The sequence below is a fragment of the Physeter macrocephalus genome, chromosome 7, assembly GCF_002837175.3.
Source record: "Physeter macrocephalus isolate SW-GA chromosome 7, ASM283717v5, whole genome shotgun sequence".
In the NCBI taxonomy this organism is placed as follows: Eukaryota; Metazoa; Chordata; class Mammalia; order Artiodactyla; family Physeteridae; genus Physeter; species Physeter macrocephalus.
In genome coordinates, this window is record NC_041220.1 from 107875577 (window position 1) to 107900382 (window position 24806).

At 42.3% G+C, this 24806-nt stretch overlaps 1 protein-coding gene across 1 annotated transcript in view; it reads left to right on the forward strand.

Annotated features, from left to right (window-relative positions):
* The window catches only part of STK32B (serine/threonine kinase 32B), a 364152-nt gene that overhangs the window by 225377 nt on the left and 113969 nt on the right, over positions 1-24806 (forward strand). Inside the window, exon 4 of the mRNA XM_024119534.2 lies at positions 11656-11829. Within this exon, the coding sequence (XP_023975302.1) occupies positions 11656-11829 (174 nt within the window). The remainder of the gene's footprint in view (positions 1-11655; positions 11830-24806) is intronic.

Here is a 24806-nt window from a genome sequence, read left to right on the forward strand (position 1 = left end):
TATAGGACATGAAAAGCCTTCCAGTAAGAGCACCAAGACACATGGGACAAAACGTATTTTTTAAAATTATTTTAAGTACAGAACTTAGCTTGAAAGAAAGGAAAATCTTCATGTGCCAAAAGTAAGGCAGCCACCAAAAACCAGAGCATGAAGGATGTGAGCTGACACTATAGCTGCCCGGGAACAGGTGAGGGTGCTGATCTCAGTTACACTGGGACTTAGGGTTCAGCACCCAAGAGGTAGAAGATTAGACCTTGGGTGAATGTAAGACAGAGAGTATGAACTGAGACCTCCACATAAACTGGGAACCTTCCGAAGGCTGTGCCTTCATTGAAAAGTCAACCAGGAAAAAAATATTCATCCTCAAAGGAGATAACCAGGAAGTCTCTAATGGGCTCTGGAAAGAAAAAAAATTATTTCACATGTGAATATGAGACCCCACTTGTACACCTCACAAGTACCAGAGCTTGAATATACATTACCTATATTATTACAGAGAAGTACTGCTGTATAATAAATATCATTGTATACATTTTAAATTATGCTAAACCAAGCAACACATTTTAGATGCATGTGCAACTGTATATCTATAAAATAGTAAGACAAGGAAAAAATTTTTAAAAAGATTAAGTAGTTCCATCTGGGAGACAGAGGAAGATGTAATTGAAGAGACGTCTGCAAAGACTTAGGTGCTATCAGTCAGATTCTATTTTTTGTTTTATTTTTTTATTCTGGCAAAATACACATATAAAATTTGCCATTGTAACCATTTTTAAGTGTACAGTTCAGTGGTATTAAGTACATCATATTGTTGTGCAGTCATCACCCTCATCCATTTTCAGAACTCTTTTTGTCCTGCAAAACTGAAAATCTATACCCATTAAATAATAACTCCCCATTACCAGCTCCCCCATCCCTGGAACCACCATTCTTCTTTCTGTCTCTATGATTTTGACTCTACTCTACTCTAAGTATCTCATAAAAGTGGAATCATATAGTATTTGACTTCTGGTGACTGGTTTATTTCACTTAGCATGATGTCTTCAAGGTTCATCTATGTTGTAGCATGTCAGAATTTCTTAACCCGAAGCAAGCAAAAAGAAGGAAACAATAGAGTAGAATCAATGAAATTGAAAAGAGGAAAGCAATAGAAAAAAAAATCAATTGGAACAACAAGCTGGTTCTTCAAAAAAAATTGATAAAACTCTAGCAAGACTGAAAACTATAAACTGAGAGAAGATACAAATAAAGAAAATCAGGAATGGAACAGAAGCTATCACTACAGGCTCTGCAGCCATTAAAAGGATACTAAAGGAATACTGTGAACAACTTTATACTCATAAATTTGACAACTTAGAAGAAATGGACCAATTCCTCAAAATCCACAAACTACCAAAACTTAACCAAGAAAAAATTAACTTAATTCTATCTTTTTTATATAAATTGAATTTATAATTTAAAAGCTCCTGAAAAATGGAGTTCCATGTCCAGATACTTTCATGGGAGACTTATACCAAATATTTAAAGAATTAAATTTAAAGAATTTTATACAGTCTCTCCCAGGAAACAGAAGAGAAGTGAACACTTCCCAATTCAATTTGTGAACTTGTATTACCCTGATACCAAAGGCAGATAAAGACAGTGCATTGTCTTTTCGTTTTGTTTGTTGTTTCCTTTGCTGTGCAAAAGCTTTTGCATTTAATTAGGTCCCATTTGTTTATTTTTGTTTTTATTTCCATTACTCTGAGAGACAGATCAAAAATGATATTGCTGCGATTTATGTCAAAGAATGTTCTGCCTTATGTTTTCCTTTAAGAGTTTTATAGTATCCAGTCTTACATTTAGGTCGTTAATCCATTTTAAGTTATTTTTGTGTATGATGTTAACAAATGTCCTAGTTTCATTTTTTTACATGCAGCTGTCCAGATTTCCCAGAGCCATTTATTGAACAGACTGTTTTCTCCATTGTATAGTCTTGCCTCCTTTGTCATAGATTAATTGACCATAGGTGCATGGGTTTATTTCTGGGCTTTCTATCCTGTTCCACTGATCTATATTTCTGGTTTTTTGTGCCAGTACCATACTGTTTTGATTACTGTAGCTTTGTAGTATAGTCTGAAGTCAGGGAGCCTGATCCCTCCAGCTCCGTTTTGCTTTCTCAACATTGCTTTGGGGGACTTCCCTTTGTAGTATAGTCTGAAGCCAGGGAGCCTGATCCCTCCAGCTCCGTTTTGCTTTCTCAACATTGCTTTGGGGGACTTCCCTGGTGGTGCAGTGGTTAAGAATCCACCTGCCAATGCAGGGGACACGGTTTCGAGCTCTAGTCCAGGAAGATCCCACATGTCACAGAGTAGCTAAGCCCATGTACCACAGCTACTGAGTCTGCACTCTAGAGCCCGTGAGCTACAACTCCTGAGCTCATGTGCCACAACTACTGAAGCCCACGCACCTAGAGCCCATGCTCCGCAACAAGAGAAGCCACCACAATGAGAAGCCCGTGCACCGCAACAAAGAATAGCCCCCTCTCTCTGTAACTAGAGAAACCCCGCACGCAGCGACAAAGACCCAACACAGCCAAAAATAAATAAATAAATGTTTGGGTTTTTTTTAAAAAAAGATTGCTTTGGCTATTCGAGGTCTTTTGTGTCTCCATACAAATTTTAAGATTTTTTGATCTAGTTCTGTGAGAAATGCCATTGGTAATTTGATAGGGATTGTACTGAATCTGTAGATTACCTTGGGTAGAATAGTCATTTTAACAATATTGATTCTTCCCATCCAAGAACATGGTATATCTTTCCAACTGTTTGTGTTGTCTTCGATTTCTTTCATCAGCGTCTTATAGTTTTTGGAGTACAGGTCTTCTGTCTCCTTAGTTAAATTTATTCCTAGTTATTTTGTTCTTCTTGATGTGATGGTAAATGGGATTGTTTCTTTAATTTCTCTTTCTGATCTTTCTTTGTTAGTGTATAGAAATGCAACAGATTTCTGTATATTAATTTTGTATCCTGCAACTTTACCAAATTCATTGATGAGCTCCAGTAGTTTTCTGGTAGCATCTTTAGGATTCTCTATGTATAGTATCATGTCATCTGCAGACAGTGACAGTTTTACTTCTTCTTTTCAAATTCGTATTCCTTTTATTTCTTTTTTTTTCTCTGATTGCTGTGGCTAGGACTTCCAAAACTATGTTGAATAAAAATGACAAAAGTGGAAATCCTTGTCTTGTTCTTGATCAGGAAATCCTTTCAGCTTTTCACCATTGAGTATGATGTTAGCTGTAGGTTTGTCATATATCTATTATGTTGAGATATGTTCCCTCTATGCCCACTGTCTGGAGAGTTTCTATCATAAATGGGTATTGAATTTTGTCAAAAGGTTTTTCTGCCTCTATTGAGATGATCACATGTTTTTATTCTTCAATATGTTGATGTGGTGTATCACACTGATTGATTTGCGGACAACCCACAGAATGGGAGAAAATATTTCCAAACAATGCAACCACCAAGGGATTAGTCTCCAAAATTTACAACCAGCTCATGTGGCTCAATATCCAAAAACCAAGCAACCCAATCAAAAAATTGGCAGAAAACCTAAATAGACGTTTCTCCAAAGAAGATATACAGATGGCCAAGGGGCACATGAAAAGATGCTCAACATCGCTAATTATTAGAGAAATACAAATCAAAACTACAATGAGATATCACCTCATACCAGTCAGAATGGCCATCATTAAAAAGTCTACAAAAAATAAATGCTGAAGAGGGTGTGGAGAAAAGGGAACCCTCCTACACTGTTGATGGGAATGTAAACTGGTACAGCCACCATGGAGAATAATATGGAGGTTCCTCAAAAAACTAAAAATAGAGCTACCATATGATCCAGCAATCCCACTCCTGAGCCTATATCGAGAGAAAAACATGGTTCAAAAGGATACATGCACTCCATTATTCATTGCAGCACTGTTTACAATAGCCAAGACATGGAAGCAACCTAAATGTCCACCAAGATATGGTACATATATACAATGGAATATTACTCAGCCATTAAAAAGAATGAAATAATGCCATTTGCAGCAACATGGATGGACCTGGAGATTATCATACTAAGTGAAGTAAGTCAGACAAAGGCACATATCATATGATATCACTTATATGAGGAATCTAAAAAAAATACGATGATACAAGTGACCTTATTTACAAAAGAAAAACAGACTCACAGACTTAGAGAATGAATTTATGGTTACCGGTGGGAAGGGGGGAAGGGAGGGATAGATTGGCAGTTTGGGATTGACATGTACACACTGCTATATTTAAAACAGATAACCAACAAAGACCTACTGTATAAATAAATAAATAATTTTTTAAAAGACAGGGCAGTGAACGAAAACTACAGACCAATATCTGTCATGAATATTGGAATGTGCATAGGAAACACTCCACAAGTGTGAATTACCATTATTTGCTTCCTATTTCTTACTCCATGCCTCCTCTTTGTAAGGAATGCAAATTATACATTTCTTTTGGAATTCAGCCCAAGGGGAGATGTTTGGCTCCATCTCATTCAATCAGACAGTGAGAGTGGGTTGTCTGTTCTGCATTGCCTTTGTTGCTCTGTCCTGTGAAGGAGGTTGAACCATGCTCACAATCAGTTTATCCATGTGAACAAAACATTCGCCTCTCTCTTGTTCCACATTTTTCCTCTCCATCGCATCCATCAGTCTTACTTTGTTAGGCTCTGCAAAACTTTTAGAAGTAAGCAGAAGCGAGCACAGATTTAATCTATAAATTAAACTAGTAAGCCACAAGAACAGTGTCCTGCACTGACACAAAGAGATGACACTTTAGGGTCTGCAAATCCCACTGTGTAGCTGGCAGGTGGGGAGGGCCGTGGACTTGCATCTTGCCTTTGCATCATCCCACAATTTCTCCTGCCCTAAACTACCTTGGCCTGGGGAGCTGGATGGCATTTGAGAGTCTCCCCTTGATGGCACTTGGCTTACGGGCGGCAGATGGAAACTAACCAGTAATCTCCTGGGACAGAGACAGGGCCAGAATCAGCCTAGTGTGAGAACAGTGAGGGCTAGCGTGTTCGAATGGCTTGATGACTTTTGTGGCTGAAGTCAAATTAAAAATTTTAAAAACAGCTTATTACTGTGAATGTTATTAAAGGCATATGTATCAAGCACAGTTCAGGTTTGATAAGCTCCTTTTTATCTGTCTGATATGAGCTAACGGAAGGCCCAACATCCCATTATTGGATTTCTTAGTCTAGAGGGTATTTCTAGCTCCTCTCTTGCTGGATATTAAGTCTCTGAGAATCGCTGGAAGTGAGCATGGTGGGTGAGCCCCCCTCTCTATCTGCTCCCCCTCGAAGATCAAATTGGACAGAAAATGGTCTTAGGAGACGCTCGGCTCCTCGTCCTTGTGGGTGGACAGATTAAGGACAGAGGAGATGAATGTTGGAGACACGTGGCTTGTCCTGCTGCCAGGGCTTCCAGAATGACCATCCCATGGAGTCATCTCTGGGCAGTTGACTCCTTTTGCATCAGGAAAAGTAGAGAAAGGCATTTGTTTCCAGTGGTCAAGTGGCATTGCGCTGCTGGCAGACTAAGAAGGTTTAGGATTTCCTGCAGAAGGTCCCTTTCATTTCCATGCCTCCCCAGCCATTAATAACACACCTTGGTTGAAGAGACCAGGTACTGGGCAAGGTGAGATGAAGTGAGAGGGAGTGCTGGAGATGCTCTAACTGGACATTCGAGGCAGATCATTCTTTGTCATGAGGCCATCCTGTTCATTGTAGGATGTTTAGCAGCATCCTTGGCCTCTAATCACTAGATGCCAGTAGCATCCCTGCCAGTGTGACAACCAGAAATGTCTCGGGATGTCATCAGATGTCCCCACTGGAACACTGGTTGGAAACCACTGCTCTAAACTGGGAAGGGGGTGACGGATAAGAGTAGAGAGGTGGGATTAGGGAGCATTGTGAGGGAGCAGGTAGGGATGAGAGAGTGACAACAATGAGTGTCTTTGGGACTGTTAAGTCCATGGCCAAGGGCAAAAAATGGAAATGCAGCAATGGATCATCAGGGGGCACTTGTCCTGGCACAGGACATCAAACTGCAGACCCCTTATGATTCTCCCAAACTCGGGTGACCTATTGGGGCAACTTCTCCCCCTGAATCCCAGCTTCTGGCACAGGGCTGGATGCGTAGTAGAAGCCTACTGAGTGTTTGTCGGTGTGTGCATGAGCTCATATTTGTGAAGTAGTCCCTGAGGCCATTCACCAGCATTTCTTTTATTGAGAAAGCTTCATCTGTGAGCATGACGCCCAGACCACTTTGCTGTTGCCCCATGTAGCACTGCTTTTACGGAATTGGACTTTGATGCATTCAGTCTATCTTGAGGCGCATCATACAAAAATCCCGTTAAACTTGCAACTCTGTTCAGAGCTATTTTATATAACTCATTGATCACCACGTTACAGAATGCCATCTTTATAAGAATCCAGTGGGAGAGATTTCTCTCTGGCTTCTGCACCAGCAATAAACGTATGAAACATAAAAATAAACAATTGATTTGTTTTTTCACTTTGACCCTTGAATCATGAAGCTGGTCATGATTCTCACTTTGCTCTGGTTGCTGGGAAGGTTAGAAATGCATTGATGGCCTACTTCAGGCAAGCAGGCAAGTTCTTTGGGCATGGATTGGGGTATTTTTGCCTGCATCCATTTTCTTGTATTCCTTTATTAGTCCTTGACTTGGTCTGTGGCTTACTTATTTTTAAGTGTATTATGTTATATGTATTTTGCAAGTCACTTTTAATCCGTTTTGGAATAAGGTAGGAAATTAATACATTTTTTTTAAAACCCAAAGGATGTTGGATTCTTCATGTTGGCCTATGTCAATGTCCAGGCCAGGACTGATGCCATCCCAGCTCCTGACCTTCTTTGATCTTGCATATTGAGCCTAATTATCCAGATTTCTCCATGGTCAGCATTACTGCAATCAAGTGCAGGTTTTTCATTTGTGATCTCCATCATTTCCCCGACAATATGCAACAGCATCATGAGAACATAATTATAATTCCAGTCCAATAAGAAGCAAAAGAGGCCATGGCACAGAGCTGTGGAATGGCACAAAACTACAGAGAGATCAATGCAAGGTCATTCTCTGTTCTCCGATAATAACATTGAGTCTCCTGGAGAATGTAGGGTCCATGGCCCAGGGTGACAACGGATCTGCAGCGAGAAAAAGCCATAATCTGAGTTATTGCCTAAATTATTGTTATCTTTGCATTTTGGATTTTCTCTTTAGAATTCATTCTGGTCTGCAAGTTTCTCCCCTGAAAATTCCTGTTGCTCCTCCAAAAAGTTCTGATGGAATACTGAATGAGATGCCCTTTGACAGTTTAGCTGTGAAGTGAGGGTGCAAGAACTCACTGGTCATTAACATAGCGTTTCAATAGTCCATCAACTATTAGAATACAAATTGAGCATCTGTAGGAGCGGGTTACAGCTGATTCTTGTCATTTCTTTCCGAGCATCTAAACGCTTATCTCCAGTAGCAAATACGTGGAAAGATGCATCGGATGACTCTTTCAATTCCAAGTGACAGACACACAGTGTTAAGTAGCTTAAATCAAAAAGTACAGTCATTGCCCATGTAAATAGGAAGTTCAGGGACAGACCGCTCTTCTGCCCAGGCTGGAGCCCTCACCTCCAGCAGGGCCTCTCTCTGTTTTCAGCCCTTCTGCCCTGCTTGACTCTCTGCAGCTTCACTCTACAGATGGGTCTTATCTTCATTTTGGGGAACAGGATCTAGACAGCCTCAGTTACAGCTTCTAGCTGAGCACACCTAGAGGAAGAGGCTTGTCTTTCCTCATCCACACACTGACCCCAGGAGCACTCTGAGGGGGCCTGATGAACCAACCCAGTGGCCAGAGGACGCACGTAAACTTTCTAGTCATGTTCTCATCTTTTGTTGAGAGGGAGGAGCAGGAATCAGCAGACAGCTCCAACAGGTATGCCTTAAGTGAGGAGGGAGAATCCCAAGTGAATCATAGGTGGGGGAGTGGAGGGCGTTTTGACTCCAGACTTGCTACAGGCAAATGATGTCTCTTGTACACTCTTCTTGAACATAGACAAAACAAAATCACTTCATCATACAAAGCCAGTATTACCATGATACCAAAACAGGGTCAGGACACAGGTAGGAAAATGTAAGCCAGTGTCACTTGGAACGTTTGATGCAAAAATCCTAAATGAATAAACCTGAACCCAGTAAAAAAAAAAAATATATATATATATATATATGTATATATATATATATATATATAGTATATGTTATGTATAATATACTTATATATATATTTATTATACATTATTATATTATATATATTATATAAGTTATAAATTTAAAATATATATTATAGATATATACTTATATATTTATTATTATATATGTTATATATAATACACAGATACACATATATATGTATATCTATATACATAGATATACATATATGTATGTGTGTTTATCAAGTAAGGTTTAGTCTAGAAATGCAAAGACAGTTTAATGTTAAAAAAATAAAATAAAACCTTTGAACCCATTTGATAAAAATTCTTAGCAGTCTAGAAAGCAACTTTCTTTCAAATATCTACAGCAAACAATTTACTTAATGGGGAAACAGTTTACTAAATTCCAGAACAAGATAAAAATGCCCAGCATCACCTCTTATAATCAGTGTTTTACTGGAGGTCCTGGATAGTAAAATAAAACAAGAAAAAGTAAACAGCATAAGGATTGCAAGAGTATAAACATGGCAGTTTTTTGTAGAATACATAATCATCTTCATATAATAAGTGGAAAAAATATAAGAAAGGTATTAGAACTAATAACTGAGAGGTCAGCCAAGCTGCTAGATTTAAGATAAACATAAGCAATTCCGGAGTGTATTTTCCCCTAGCAATGACAATTTAGTACACCTTACTTTAAAAGATTATCTTCACAATAGCAATAAAATTTATTTTAAAATATCAGAATACTCTGCTCAGTGTTATGTGGCAGCCTGGATGGGAAGGGAGTCTGGGGGAGAATGGATACATGTATGTGTAGGGCTGAGTTGCTTTGCTATGCACCTGAAACTATCACAACATTGTTAATCAGCTATACTCCAATATAAAAGAAAAAGTTAAAGTCATAAAAAAATGCATACATGCCAGGCCCTTAAGTAGAAAATTATAAAACTTTATTGACAAATATAAAAAGAAGACCAGAATAAATAGATATTTCATGTTCATGGAAAGGTTGAAGAGTTCCAGCATCGTAAAAATGCTAATTCTCTTTAATTTGTAAATTCAACATAATTCCAACAAAAGTCAGAGGTTTTCAAGAAACCAGATACATTTATTCTAAAGTTCCCATGAAAGAGAAAAGGTTAATACAGATGGCTATGACCATGTTGAAAGATAGATTGAAGCGTGGCTTTTACAGTGTTCGCCAAGGAGGCCCTTGGTTACCTGCTCCATGCCCCAGTGTGTCAAGAGCATCTTTGTTTGATTCTCTCCATCCTCGCATGGGCCCAGACAGTCCACCCAGAAAAAATAGTGTCTGGAAAAGGCCAGTGCCTCCAGGCTGGGAGCCTACCTTGGGCAAGGCTCCTGGACAAGCGTTATTTTTTAACCTCTTCACGAGCATCCAACTCCTGCAATGCATCAGTTGGAGCAGTGATCACGCACCAGACAGCTTATACTTGTCCGGAACCAAATATAAAGTCCAGCTGGTGCCCTCCAGGTGGTCCTGGACAACCCCACAAACCCCTGGACCACCTCTTTCGTGCCTGGGCAGGCAGCCACTGCTCTAGCCCTGAAGTGAGCCTGAAAGAGAATGGAAGAAGCTGGTCTGCATCATAACCCTTGGATTGTCAGTGGCTAAGATGCTGAAACTGGGGGGATGGGAGGTGCTGTCCCCAAGACCCTGCAGAGTCCTGGACTCCCAGCACCAGAAGGTTCATGCTGTCCTTCTGTCTGGGTCACAGTCCCTGTGTGTCCCAGACCCAGGGTACCCTTCATCTGCAAAGACCTTTCCACCCACCTCACTTGCTGGAGAGCTGACTTCTTCCCTCCACGTGCCCACTGCACCCCAGAGGGACTTCTAGAGCCCCTGTCCCCCTGCATGACCACTGACTGTTGACTTAGCCCTTCTCTCCCAGGGGACTGTGTGCCCTTCAGAGTGAGGACAATTGCTTTGTCCCCGTGTCCCCAGCACACCGCCCAATGCCTGTCACAGGACAGGTACTCTGTAAACTTCTGGTAAATTTAAAGCTTGGGGTCACAATATATCACCCCCCTCCTCCTTGCTTTGATTCTGACCCGTATAAAGAGCAGGTGAGATATACAAGGAGAACTGTGACTTTGGGGCTGCCATTTCTTCTCTCTCTGGATCCCAATCTCTGTAATAGAGGGCTGGTGGGACTAGATGGCATTTAAGGTTCCTTCCACCCCTGGAATCCCTCATCCCGTAAGCACATGGTCTGTCACCTGTCCTGTGGCCGAGTCAGGCTCCCTCCTCAGGGCCACATGCCCAGGTCAGGGAAACACAGCAAGTACATGTTACAGCAGCATGTCAGCAGTGTGTGGTTGTAAGAGCTCGATGAGAGTGGGGGGTCTGAGTCTTGTTTTCACCCTGACAGTGGCTCACTGAGGCCCTCCTTCCCTCTTCTGCCGAACGAGGGGAGTGGCCTGGCTGGCCCAGGTCTAATAGTCGAGGATCTGAGACACAGATCTAAGCATCAGGACGACATCCTGTCATTCTGTGATGCCCTTATTACAGTTCATGGTTCTGTATGGAATGTGACGACATTTTATGATGTGATTCTAGTTTACAATTGTTTAACGCCATTCTCAGGGTTTTTATGTTGGTGCTTCAGCCCTTAAAAGACCTAAGTGCAACTTCTGTTGCTTTGGGGGAAAAATACACTCAAAACCTTAGCGGCTCAAAATACAACCATTTCATTATCTCATGTTCTGTAAGTTGACTGGGCTCATCGGGGCGGCTCTTCTGCTGCATGTGATGTCAGCTGGGACTGCAGCAGAATATCCAAATTCCCAAGGTGGCTCACTCTCATGGCTACTGGTTGGCGCTGGCTGTCACTGAATGCTCAGCTGGGGCTCTTGAACAGAGCGCCTTGGTCCTCCTTCTCGTGGCCTCTCCACAGGGCTTGGGCTCTGGCCGGGTTCTGAGAAGCAATGTGAGTAGAAACTGCCAGTTCCCTTAAAGCCTGGGTGTGTCTTACCAGAGCGTCACTGCCTTCAAGGGCTGCAGAAACAAGATCCTTGTGGGGAGCGGCATGTGTGGGGAGGACAGGGGAATGAGTGGAGAAGGGGCTGCAGCTCTGGAGTCCAGCTACTTAAGTCCTGACAACATCTAATTAAAGCATGTACTAAAAACAAAGTAACATGTTGGAGTCCAGTATTGGTTCAAGTGCCATTTGTCAGCCAGAGGACTGGTGCTCTGTCATAGAACCCTGTAACTTAGGCAGCATCAGTGCCTCTCTCTGAGCCTCAGTTTGCTCTTCTGTAAAATGGGGGCGTCGGTCTTGAGGGCATTGGAGTCATCTCCATCCCTAACTTTCTCTGCCCCTCGGTGCTCCTAGGTACTCCTTCCAGGACGAGGAGGACATGTTCATGGTGGTGGACCTACTGCTGGGAGGGGACCTACGTTATCACCTGCAACAGAATGTACATTTCACAGAGGGGGCCGTGAAGCTCTACATCTGCGAGCTGGCCCTGGCCCTGGAGTATCTGCAGAGGTATCACATCATCCACAGGTAACCAGGCTGCTGGAGGGATGCTGGGTGGTAGGGTGTGATGGGAGGAGTCTGCAGCCATCGAGAGTATTTTCTCACTGACATTCTTTAGAAGTGGCAGTACATGGAGATCATAAAAAGCAGAACAGCTTTATTATTGCTTTTACCTTCTCTACCTACTCCCTTGTCACATGCATCGAGGTGGAACACTCCCACTGCCTGTGTAACCTCCTCTCTTGGTACCCCACGGCTTAGAGACGTGGCTTGTGGTTGGCCTTTGCTTCTCCATTCTGGTGTGTCTTTGGGAGGCTGGAATGTTCTGTCCCTCTAGCGTCAGGTTAGAAAAGTCACAGTGGCATGAGATGGGAATGTGAAGGATTCTACTCTATTCCTTTCCTTACTTTGAAATCCATGCTGTGCATCACGGAGGATTTCTTCCTCTTGGGAAGCTTCATTTCTGGCTCTGGGCTTTGGATATAAGCTCTGAGTTTCTGCTGCTTCCTCAGGGCCTTTGCTTCTCCCCGCCTGTGCACAGCACTACCACATCCAACCTGGTGAGCAAGGCAAGTTTGACTGCAGAGGCAGGAGGCCAGCGAGAGGCTTGAGAAAGCAATGGTTTCATTATAAAGTCTTCTCTCTGACCACAGAGGAGGGCGCCAGCATGAGTAGCTCCAAATCTGTTCACCCATCATCTTGCACTGTGCCTAGTGGATCTTCTTCTAACTTATACAGTTTTGGAGGACTTGGGAAAGACAAGAACTTGAGCTTCAGGGTAAAGACGGTAGATGAAGCACACACACGTGCACACACACACACTTAGGGTTTCTCCTTTCTAAAATCTCCATAAATTGACAGTAAGGAGGGTTTGAAAAATGGTAAATTCACAAGGATGGGGAAAACTAAAGAGGAGACTATAGCAAAACATGGTGGCGAGGGGGATTAGAAAGAAGATGTAGAGTAGTAAATGGTTTAGGACGCCAGAACCTGAATTTTGAGTTGTCCCTGGGAAGAACCATGAATTGATAGGCACTAAAGAATCCCCCGCAAGGCTCAGGAATGGACAGTCACCAGTATCGATGGAAGGAGGAAGAGGGGGTAAAAGAGAGGCTAAAATGAGGTTCATTGTTTGAAAGCCTTTTAAGATGTATTGAGAACCCCCAATCTGCTTACCCATCCTGAATAACTGGATGGCTGTCCCTTCCTCTTCCAAGCAGAAGACTGAAGGTTTGTTCCCTCAGGAGAGTAAAATAGAGAGTGTCTGGACTGAAAGACATCAAGCCTCTTGAGTTGGGATATGGTACTGAAAATAGCACGACTAAGTAGACGCATCCATACCAGATGCTCAGATAACACACCCTCCCCACTTCCAGCTGGGCTCAGGCCTTCCTCCTCCTGAATGGAAACCTGAATGATTTCAGTGGGGGTTTGGCTGAGCCAAGAGGAAAGAGATTTAGACATCAGAAGTTCCCCGAGAGCCTTGGAGTGTAGTTCAGGGTCAGCAAGCCCTGCTCATTTGTTATAAGCTCCCAACTAAGTTAGTGACAACTAAAGATTATCAGACATCCAGAGAAATCTTCTAACATGAATAGTGAGAGCCACGCAGTCAAATGGAAAAAGAAACAAAGCTTGGAATAAACAGAGACTCTGCCAGGAGAAGACACTATCAAAAGAACAATAATCAGTATTTTCAGCGGGATGAAAAGATTTCTGCAGTTGTAAAATAAGAAGTACTATGTGTATTTAAAATTCAAAGGACAAACATCAGATCAGAGCTCTTATAAATTAAAAATATGAATGTAGAAATGAAAAATTCAAAAGATAAATGTGTTGGAAGATAAAGCTTGAAGATATCCTATGCACAGTAGAATAAAAAGACAAAAAGAAAATATAAGAAAATTAGAGGATGAGTACAGTAAGTTCAATATCAGAGAGAGAGAGAAGGAAGGAAGAGGGAGAGAGAGAGAGAAAGGAAGGAAGGGAGGGAGGGAGGAAGGAAGGAAGGAAGGAGGGGAGGGAGGGAGGGAAGAAAGAAAAGTGAGAAAACATAAACATAGGGGAAGAAATCATCAGTGAAATAAAGAATATCTCCTGGACCTGAAATATATGAATTTCCAGACTGAAGGATAGAGTGACTAGAAACAGACATACATCAAAACAAACTTTGGATCCAATAAGCTTGCACTGTAGAACAATAGTTTGGGACTATCAAACACCAGAAGGCAGTGGAAACATGCTTATCAATCAAACGTGAGATGTACGTTTTCACAAGTTCAAGGTCTCAAAAATTATACTTCTCATATACCTTTTCTCAAGTAGCTGTTAGAAAATGACATGGACTCCACTAAAATGAAGGACTAAATCAAGGAGGAAGAAATGGAATACGGAAAGCTGGAGCTCCAGCAAAGAAGAGAGAGGCAAAGGAAATCTTCCGGATGATGGGTGGGTCAAGGATGTCAGTTGTGCCTGCGGTGTAGACCATGACCAGTTCTGATTGGAGTCGGATCAGAAGACCCTGGGAGAGACTTCTTCAGGAAGAGTGAGCTGATAGAATTCCTAAGACATCTGGCTGCCTTGAGATATTTATTTATTTGGCAAAGAATCTGAAGTTGAATAAATGAGAAGTTCAGAGAAAAAACTCAGCAATAAATAGAAGATAATTTTTAACTCCAGGGAATGAAAGTGTTGGACAGGACATTGCATATCATACAATTTACTAAATGAATCATCTCTGCGTAACATGCTTAATCATAATCACCTAACCCCTAAAAATTGACCTAACCAAAAATACAATAATACCCCATTAGGGGAAGTGAGGAAATAGGAAGATGAGTGTGTCTTGTGGGGGCACACGAAGGAAAGCCTGCTACATACTCATCTTCCATAGTGGGAAGCCCTCAGATAGAGCCGGAAAATGAAAAGTCAAGGAGTCCTGTACATCGGTCATTTCAAGATAAGGAGCTAAATACCACAATTATAGCCTGGGAGAGATAAATGGATGGAGAGGGAGAAATCAGGGAGAAAGTGATAGGGATTGTTGCTATATTGTAACAAAACTTTCAGCACAATTTGATTCTTGGAACTGTTCCCCTGTGTAATTTTGACACAAGTAGTAACAAACATAACAATATGCAAATGAAGATGAGGAAGGAGGGGGAGGAGAGGTAGAAAGAGGAGGAAGGGGAAGAGGAGGAAGTGTAGTAGTTCCAGTCGTAACAGTAGTAGTAGTAATAGTAGCAGCAGCAGCCCTGGTCGAATAGGAGTAAAGGGACTGTTCAGTGTAATGCAGAGTATTTACTGAGGTCCATTGTTCATTCACACAGTCATTGACTAGCTTTTGCCCACAGGCATTCCGGCTGTGGAATCTGGGTTTATAAGCACTGTGCTATATTTGTTAAGGAAGGTCACCCTATACCAGAGTAGCTTCTGTGGGCTGGCTGGGCTTCTTTGAAGGCAATGAAAGGAGCGAGTTCTTTACCAACCTTTGTACAAGTGTCATTCACCCATTATCACAGTCCTTCCTCCGCTAGTGTGTAATAGATGATCTATTTGCCTACATCCCCCCAGACACTGAGTCATGTGGACCTTGGTGAGACAGATGCCAACATCCCAGAGCAGAGCTGATGATAGACCAGGCGGAAAATGGAACTGTCACATAAGAGCATGGTGGTTTGGAACCGTTTCACTGTATTTCAACAAATGTTTTTACGTTGCTCTATGTGGGGTCATCTGCCCTCAGATTCCAGATCTACCTGAGAGAAAAGGAGCTATCCAACAATGTAAGGAAATTTTTAACAATCCACTAAAAGTAAATGGAATTACCTTACCATTTCTAAACTTACAGACTTGGCAGAGATTTGAGTCAGGGTTTTTTTTCCCCCCTCCCATATGGTTCAATAAATCTCTTTTTCATTGTGTATGTATGTACAGACTTGAAATTATGTGTGTCTGTACACACTGTGCATAGGGATATAGGATAATGTTGTGCAATGTTTTATATTCATTCAACAGCTGAATATGTAAGTCCGCTACTGCATATGTACAAGACACTGTCAATGCCATATTTTATACAGACTGATGAACGTTGCTTCTTTCCAAGTAGCCACACTTGCAAGTGGTAGAATCATTCCACAAATGCAAGCCTGAGTTGAATTGCCAAGAATTTCTATCTTCCATCTTGGTGGACTTGGACATGTGACTTACTTTTTGGATTTCCATTTCCTAATCTGTAAAATGGGCCTGATGACACCTACTTCACAAATTCCATGAGATGCAGATTCCATGAGAAAAAGTTCATAAAGGATTTAACTGTGCCTGGGGCCTTTTAGGTGCCTCATTCCTCTTTCTTTCATCTGAGGGAACTGATTTTGAAACCAGGTGTTCATTTATACTTAGTGGTGACAAATCTCCATCCTTTGAGGATGATGTAGATCTGTAGAAAATACAAGGTATTTCAGAGTATAACCCAGTGAGCTTGAAAGTGCATAAGCAGGAAAATACCATTGTGGGTTCAAAATAAATCATTGTCTTAAAACAATTAGAAGATTTACTTTTTAGAGCACTTGAGTTGGCCCTTCATTCTTTCAGAACACTCTGGGCCAAGAAGTGTGCCAGCCCCGAGAAGAAAATGATGGGTGGGACCCTTTGCCTGCACCTGAGCAGATTCCCTGGGTGGAAGAGACAACCACTCTAGGGGCCAAATTACTGCAGTCCGAGGGGGAGAGGGGACCCAGGACAGGACACCACACGGTGGTGGGCGGCACCTCTGAGGAGGGCACCCAGCCCAGACTGAGGTGGGGGCAGAGCAGGGGGCACAGAGGAGGCAGGCAAGGCTTCCTCTGGGACACGCAAATGTGATTTGTGGGACAAACAGAGAGAAGAGGAACACTGGAGGCACTGGGCAGACAGGCTCCTGCTGAGAGGCCTGGGTGGGCAGAGCCTGAGCTGGTCAGCTCGGCAGGGAGCACTTCCTAAGGCTCCGGCTGGTGTCAGTCATTGATGGGTTGAAGCTTGGGAGTGATGTGATCCAACTGGTAATCGAGAATGACGTTCACTGAAGGCACCTCCCCGGGGTGCTCTTCAGCCAGAGCTGGTTACTGGACTAGGTACCCAGAAGGGCCAGGTCATACAAAAGCAGATGACTAACAACAGTGACAGTGAATCAAGTTTGTTAAGCTCTTGGGTGTCAGCACTACTTTAAACTATATAGATATCTATATACATACATACACGCATGTGTTTGTGTTTACATATGTGTGTGCATATATATGCATATGTGTGTATATTTATATACATACAAATATCATCTCGTTTAATTCTCACGTCAATCAAATGGGCTAGGTACTAGGATTATCCTAATTTTTCAGAGCAATTGGGTGATTTGCACTCTGGCACACAGCCGCCAGGTCATGGAACCAGGTTTCAAACCAAGACACTCTGACCCCAGATCCCATGCTGATGAGCACATGCTATCCTGGCTTTCTGCATTGAACTGTTTATAAAACACTTATATGAGTGAGGGTGCTTGCACATCTGAACATAAAAATATGCATGGATGGATCTCATCAACTCCTCACCACCGCCCCTGAGGAAGGCTCTTCCAGCAGTGCCCATGAAGCAAGGAAGGCTGCTGGTGGTGATGCCCCTAGCCTGAGGTCACCCCTGACCCACTGCCCGGCACAGAGGAAGTGCTCCATAACTACATATTGAATCAATGAAGAAATACTAAAGAAAGAAATGAAAGACACGCCTTACTTGAAATTACTTGAAAATACAAGTTCAAATTCAATAAGTCACTACCCAAATCTTGCACTGCTTCCTGTAACTTTTCTGCCCAAATATCCCTTGATATCTGAGGAGTCAGCCTTTTGAAAATTTCTGGTGGGGCCCAAAGTAGCCAGGCACAAGCATGAAATTCCTTTGAAATCTCACGTTTGATGTTAAAAATTTCTCCAAGTTCCACTGCAATATGTAGTCATAATTCTTTTGATACATAAAGTAGTGCTTTGAAGAACTACCTTTCATCAGAAAAATAAAGGAAACGAACAATAAAGGCTTCTTGGAGTCTCCTTGGTCAGTGGCAGGTGCTGTTGCATTACATCTATCAATTTGGGGGCAATGAGCAGATTTGAAGAGAGCTCATGGCTCAGGTGAGGTTCACGGCACCAGTAATTCACTCCCTTGTCTTTTATTTTTAGATCCAATCCAATCACGTAAATATGAGCCTGAAAACAGCAAGCTGGTTCACTGTTTTGAACAGAGCCGTGATCTAAATGCTAATCAAAGTGGGTTTGGGGCAACATTTTCAAACTTGTTTTGAAGAAAAATTTTCACCAGTGAGGTTACTTCTATCAAACTGTGGTCTGAAAATTCCTGAAAGTCCTAGGGCAGTGTCCTTTACTCCTTTGGCAAAATCTCTCGATGAAGTCTGATTATTTATATAGTGCATTTTATTTTGCTTCCAACCCTGAACCTGCATCACATGCAGATTAACTCACAGTCTCAAAGGTTTGTAATCCCAGTGGTCCTTCACTTCATCAGACTCACAGGCTTCCTTTCCAGGGCAGAAATCTCATCAGATATATGAGAAGCATCTTCAGCTTTGCCTTGGAGTTGTTTATTGAAAGTATTCAGCCTTGAGAAAATACCTGCTTAATGAGTCAAATATTTGTGAAGCCCTCTCTATCATTAAAGCTAATTATAAATTTTATTTGAGGGCTTCTTTATGGGCTTTGTCAGAAATCTTTTTCTTTTCCTTTTTATCTTTAGGAAAAATATTAGTTCAATCCTGAAACACTAGCAAACACCTTTCTTTAAACTAGCATTATCTTTGAGATGAGCAAGCTTTTCAAAGCCACTTCTCATTTCTACAAATTGTCTAGAAAATAAGTATACAAATGCTAAGTTATATAAAGTTTATCATTTTGTTACTGAGTTCAAGCACATACTGCTCACCACACAACAGGCCAATAAATCAAGAGATAAGTTGTGGAGGCAAGGAAGAGTAACTTTATTAGGAAAACCAGCAGACCAAGAAGATGGTGGACTCATGTCCCAAAGAACCATCTTGCCTGAGTTAGAATTCAGGCTTCTTTTATACTAAAAGGGGAGGGAATAAAGCCAAACATTTCCTGGTTCTGGTCAGCCTCTGGAGGGGATGTGTTCATTTTCTCCTTGCTGCTGTCATTCATAGGTGGGCCTGGTCAGGATGTTTCCTGTGAGCTAAACAAAGGTATTTTAGCTTACTGCCCATTACCTGGGAGGCAGGGTTCCCAGAGATGGACGATTATGCATACTTTAACATCCCTTTAGTGAGTAACCTGTAGTAGAATACAAAGTTCTTCCCTATTACAATTTTTTGTCACTTTATTGAATAAACTAAGAAAATAAAGAAGTAAAATTTTTTTGCTATGGGTTTTGTTAGCGTTAAGTCCAGGTCTTATTTTTTGATAGAGAGTATGTGTAAGTGTTATAAAGTTCAAAAGATTAAAAAGTGTGCAAGTGAAAAATAATTATCCCATTATTTTGAGGATTTTCACTTATTTACAGCATATGCTTCAAACTTCCACTTTGAATTCACCATTCATATTCCCTGTGGACAACTTAATTTAAAAATATTAACAGGTAAAAAGTAAGCGAAGCACGTGCATACACACACACACACACACATACACACACACACACACACACACACACACACGAGATTTTTGGCATTGAGTGTCTTTGGGTGGGAATAGTATGAGAAGGAGATTACTCACTAGGGCAGGGCTTAGAACTGAGCTTTGTTCATATTTATGTACAGTAAGAATTTAAATGCAGTGGATCATCCCCATATTTGAAACCTGTGATGGGTAGGTAACAAAATATAAATCATTGTTTGTAAGATGCTACACCCATGATAGAGATAAAAATTTGCTGAGCACTTTGCTTGTGCCAGGCTCTGTTTTAAGTACTTTGCAGGTATGATCTCACCTAATCCCAACACCAGCCAACAGAGGTGGGGCCCATTATCAGCCCCATTTTACAGATGGGAACACTGAGTCTCATAAGGAATAAACAACTTGCCTGGGAGCAAACACTAAGTGGATGCCTCAGGTCACCAAGCTCTTACTGTCTCTCTACTGATAATAATTGGCAGTCAAGTTCTCTAATCATATTTACACATAGAATCTTTCTACTTCCCAGGCTTTTGTGAAGGAAAAATCATGTGACTGACTCTCAGGAAAAGGTGATACCTTTTGCTGTTGTGTTCACATACAAATATAACTCTATTTTTTGTGGCAATATTCAACCTCCTCCGTCCCTGAAGCCCTTGGCATTGCCGGATGAGTTGCTCATTATCTTGTGGGGCAGCACCAGTTTTCAGCTTGGGTTGCACGAACCGATGGGGCTAGCATTCCTGTCCTTACTTTGGAATGCTTGTGTGTTTATGATTTTTTTTTTTTTTTTTTGGCAAATAGACTCACTCCCTTATGCTTGTGCCTCCTAAACTCTGGAAAGAGAAACTGTCTTAATTCCTGATAATTTGGCAACATGGCCTACATGCATTTCCCAGGGAACTGTGTGCAGAGTGAGGTGGGGTGTTGGTTTTCAGTGGCCGATATCAGTTTATTGGAAAATCAAATACCTCTAAGCTGTAGGGACAGGGATTGTGCCAAGGGGTGAAATATGACCGGGCTGCTAATCCCATGTCATCTTTGCCAAAGGCTTGTCCCTCATGTAATGGCAGTGGAAGGGAACGATTTCCTAACCCGTGGCTTCAGTGGCTTTGGCTGAGTCTTCGCAGTAGCCTGCTGTCTCTGGCTCCCAGTTTGGGTCTCATTTGATGACTAGTGGAATTTGTAAACAATCCCAACCTCTGACCAAAGTGGTGGGACACAGGGAATGAGATTGTGAAGAGGAGAAACCAGACTTCGTACCTGACGGTAGGGGAGGGGTCAAGGGCATCTCCTGCATGTAGGCAGGGTCCTGGCCCACCACTCCCATTGTAAAGGAGTAGTGCTGAGAGTTCTCACATTGTGGTCCAGCCGCAGGAGACCTTGAGTAAGTCCATTACGTCTCTGACTTGAGTCTGCTTCTCTGTTAACAAGAGGAGCGGTCGCCCACAGAATGACGTGATGCAGGTGGAGTGTCAGGCACACGTGAAGTATTCAGCAAGCGTGGTTCCTTGTTTTCGGGAGCAAAGAGCAGGAAAGCACATTGGTGGAAAGCCTGGATTCCGCTAAGATAGAGGAGGCTTCCATGCTGTGAGCTCAGGCACAGCATCTAATTGCTCTGAAGCTCTGGTTTATCACCTGTAGACAAAAATGGTGGTGGACAGAAAAATGTCCTCCCCACAAGATGTCCACATCCTAATTACTGAACCCTGTGAACATGTTATGTTCCATGGCAAAGGGGAATTAAGGGTGCCAGTGGATGAAGGTTGCTCATCTGCTCTCCTTGACATGGGGAGATTGCCCTGGATTATCCAGTTGGCCCAATGGAATCTCAAGGCTCTTTAAAAGTGGAAGAGCAGGCACAAGAAGAGGTCAAAGGGATGTAGTGTGAGAAGGACTCAACCCTCAATACATTCTTTTCTGGCCTTGATGATGGGGAAAGGGGCCAGGAGCGAGGAAAGGCAGGTGGCCTCTAGAAGCTGGGAAAAGGAAGGAAACAGATTCTCCCCAAGAGCCTCCAGAAGGAAAGGAGCCCTGCTGAAACCTTGACTTTCCATCGGACCTCTGACCGGCATACAAAATATAAGGTAATAAATTTTGTCATTTTAAGTCACTAAGTTTGTGGTCATTTGTTACAGCAGCTGCAGGAAACTAATACTCTACTACACTGTGGTGTTGAAAGAACAAACTGAAATAATGTGTGTTGCATGTTTAAACTCAGTACCTAGTACATGTTCAATAAACGTGATCTTCTGTGACAAAGGTTACTGATGATGGTGATGATGATGGTGGTGGTGATGATATTGATGATGATGGTGTGATGATGGTCATGATGAAGATGAAGAAATTGATGATGATATTTGAGGGCCTTACTCTTGCCCATCTCTCCAGCCTCATCTCTTGCATCCCCCTCCGCTGGTTCCGCCATAGACCTTTGCAGTCCACTTGTCCCAGACTCCGCTTTTCTCCCAAGTTCATGCTGTCTTCCACCTCTGTTTTTCCTTTGCGTGATGATCTCTCTTTAAGAAATGCTTTTACTTACCCTATCCACCTGTTTAGCTTATTCCCGTCTGTTAGAACTCACAATGGAATTGTGAAGGCCACAGGGCAGGGTTTCTCCATATCAACACTGTTGATATTTTGGTCCAGATAATTCTTTGTGGTGGGAACTGTCCTGTGTACTGGAGGATATTTAGCTGCATCCCTGTCCCTACCTGCTAAATGCCTAGAGCCCTACCTCTCCTTCCCCTCCAAGTTATGACAATCAAAAATGTCTCCAGACATTGTCAAATGTGCCTTGGAAGGCAACATCATCCCTGGATGAGAATTACTGCATTAGGGGATATCATCCTTGAGCACTGCCCCAAACCAACAGCTTTGCAAACACACGGCTTCCCTGAGGAATGCAACCCTATGGAAAACCTGAATACCACTTTATTTATAGCTGGGCTTGGGCCCCAAACCTCAAAATAAGGCATTTCTAGGAGCAGAGCCGGATGCTATGGAGTATGATCCCACTGAGCTAATTAGGACTCAGCGCCTTCAAACCAGAGGCCAGGTGGCTGCATCTCCCTAGTGCCCAGGAGGATGCCTCAGAGATAGGCAGGCAATAAGGATGGTTGGATCCGTGGCAAGTGCTGAGCAGACTCACATCCCACATGGGCCGAGGCCGGCCACCCCTGGACGGGAAGAGGTGGTCAGTCAGCGAAGAGGTCGTCTGTAGGGCTTCATCTCTGACCACAAGGAAGGGAGAAACAGGAGGGAGTGAGCCCCACCCCTGCACTCACCTTTAAGCACACAGTGGCCCAGCACCTAAGAAAAGAGACCCTAACCCATACCTGGAATCCAACCTCTCAGAATAATGGTCTGAGGAGAAGTGAGGAAAAGAGGGATATAAGGAGTTGGTGTTGAGCATCTTCTACATCATCACATGAGTTTCCTGTGGCTGCTGCAACAAAGTACGAAAAGTTTGGAGGCCTAAAGCAACAGAAATTTATTCTCTCCCAGTCTGGAGGCTAGAAGTCCACAATCAAGGTGTCAGCAGGGTCAGGTTCTCTCTGAAGTCTCTAGGGGAGGATCCTTCCTTATCTGCTGATAGTTTCTTCTGATGGCTCCTGGCGTTCCTTGGTTTTTAGCAGCGTCACTCCAATCTCCTCTTCCATCTTCATGTGACCTTTTCGTCCCTGCCTCTCCATGTCTCAAATCCCCCTCTCCTTTCCCTTTAAAGGACACCAGTACTAGGATTTAGGGCCCACCTTAAACCAGGATGAGCTCATCTCTAGATACTTAATTTCATTATATCTTCAAAGACCCTATTCCCAAATAAGGTCACATTCACAGACACAGAGGGTTAGGATTTAGACATATTTTTTGGAGGACACTGTGTAACTCACTATGAGCATGTTCCAGCTCCAAGGTCACTCCTGTGTGAAGACTCCTGACTGCTCCAAGGAACTGGGTGGTTCCTCCTTTGGGCATCCTCTTCACACTTCAAGGAGGACTTCCCTCCACTTGTTTATTGTGTTCAGGAGACCTCCAAAACTATACGCTCCTCCAGAGGATGCTTTCAGAATTATCTATCTCCTGGTTACCTATTTTAGGTCCTGGCACATAGTAAGTGTTTAATAAATGTTTATGCCTTACCAGCACTTTTTATAATAGCCAAGACATGGGCACCACCTACATGTCCATCGACAGATGAATGGATAAAGTAGATGTAGCACATATATACAGTGGAATATTACTCAGCCATAAAAAAGAATGAAGTAATGCTATTTGCAGCAACATGGATGGACCTAGAGATTATCATACTAAGGGAAGTAAGCCAGACAGAGAAAGACAAATATATGATGTCACTTATATGTGGAATCTAAAACATGACACAAATGAAATTATCTACAAAACAGAAACAGACTCACAGACATAGAGAACAGACTTGTGGTTGCCAAGGGGAAGTGGGGGGCAGGGGAGGTTTGGATTGGGAGTTTGGGACTAGCAGATGAAAATTATTATGTATAGAATGGATAGTCGTACTGTATAGCACAGGGAACTGTATTCAATATCCTATGGTAAACCGTAATGGAAAAGAATATTTTAAAAAGAAAAAAAGTAAATGTTTATGCCTTAAATGAATGATTGAGGCCTAAGAAATAGAAAGGATTTGTCCAGGTAGTGAGATATTTCTGCCCTGGCAGGCTGTGAAGTAAACCAAATCTCAGGATCACATTCATTCAGTTAGTAAGTGTTTAACTGGCACTTACTGGGTGCCAGACAGCGCAGCAGAAACCCTGATACATAAATACTTGGTCCCTTTCTTCAAAACCCAAAATCTCCTTAAGTATGCATTGAGCACCTACTGTGTGCCTACCACTGGGCTCACAGTCGGCCTAGGGAGACAGACATGTAATGGCCATCTCAGCTGGGGTGGGAAGTGCTTGGTTCAAGCACATTCAAAGTGCTACAGAACACAGAGGAGCCAGGATAAAATTTGGCTTCAAGGATCATTCAGGCTTTGGGGAGATGATGGCATCTAGGTTGGATTTTACTTTCAAGGGAGAAGGGAGTGCTTCCTAAGACAAAGCATTCTAGAAAAATAATTTCTGGGCAATCTGAATATGTATTTGTTGGTGGCAATAGAAATTGTTACAACCCTTTTGAAAAGATATTTGGCAATAAGAATCAAGTACTTTAAAAATATTTATACACTTTGACCCACTGATTTCACTTCTTGGAATATATTATAAGGCTCCAGACTGGCCTGCCTAAAAAGTTCTAAGTGTGAGGATCTTTATTACAACATTGCTATGTTAACCAATAATTTTGAAATAACCCAAGGGAAAGAAATCA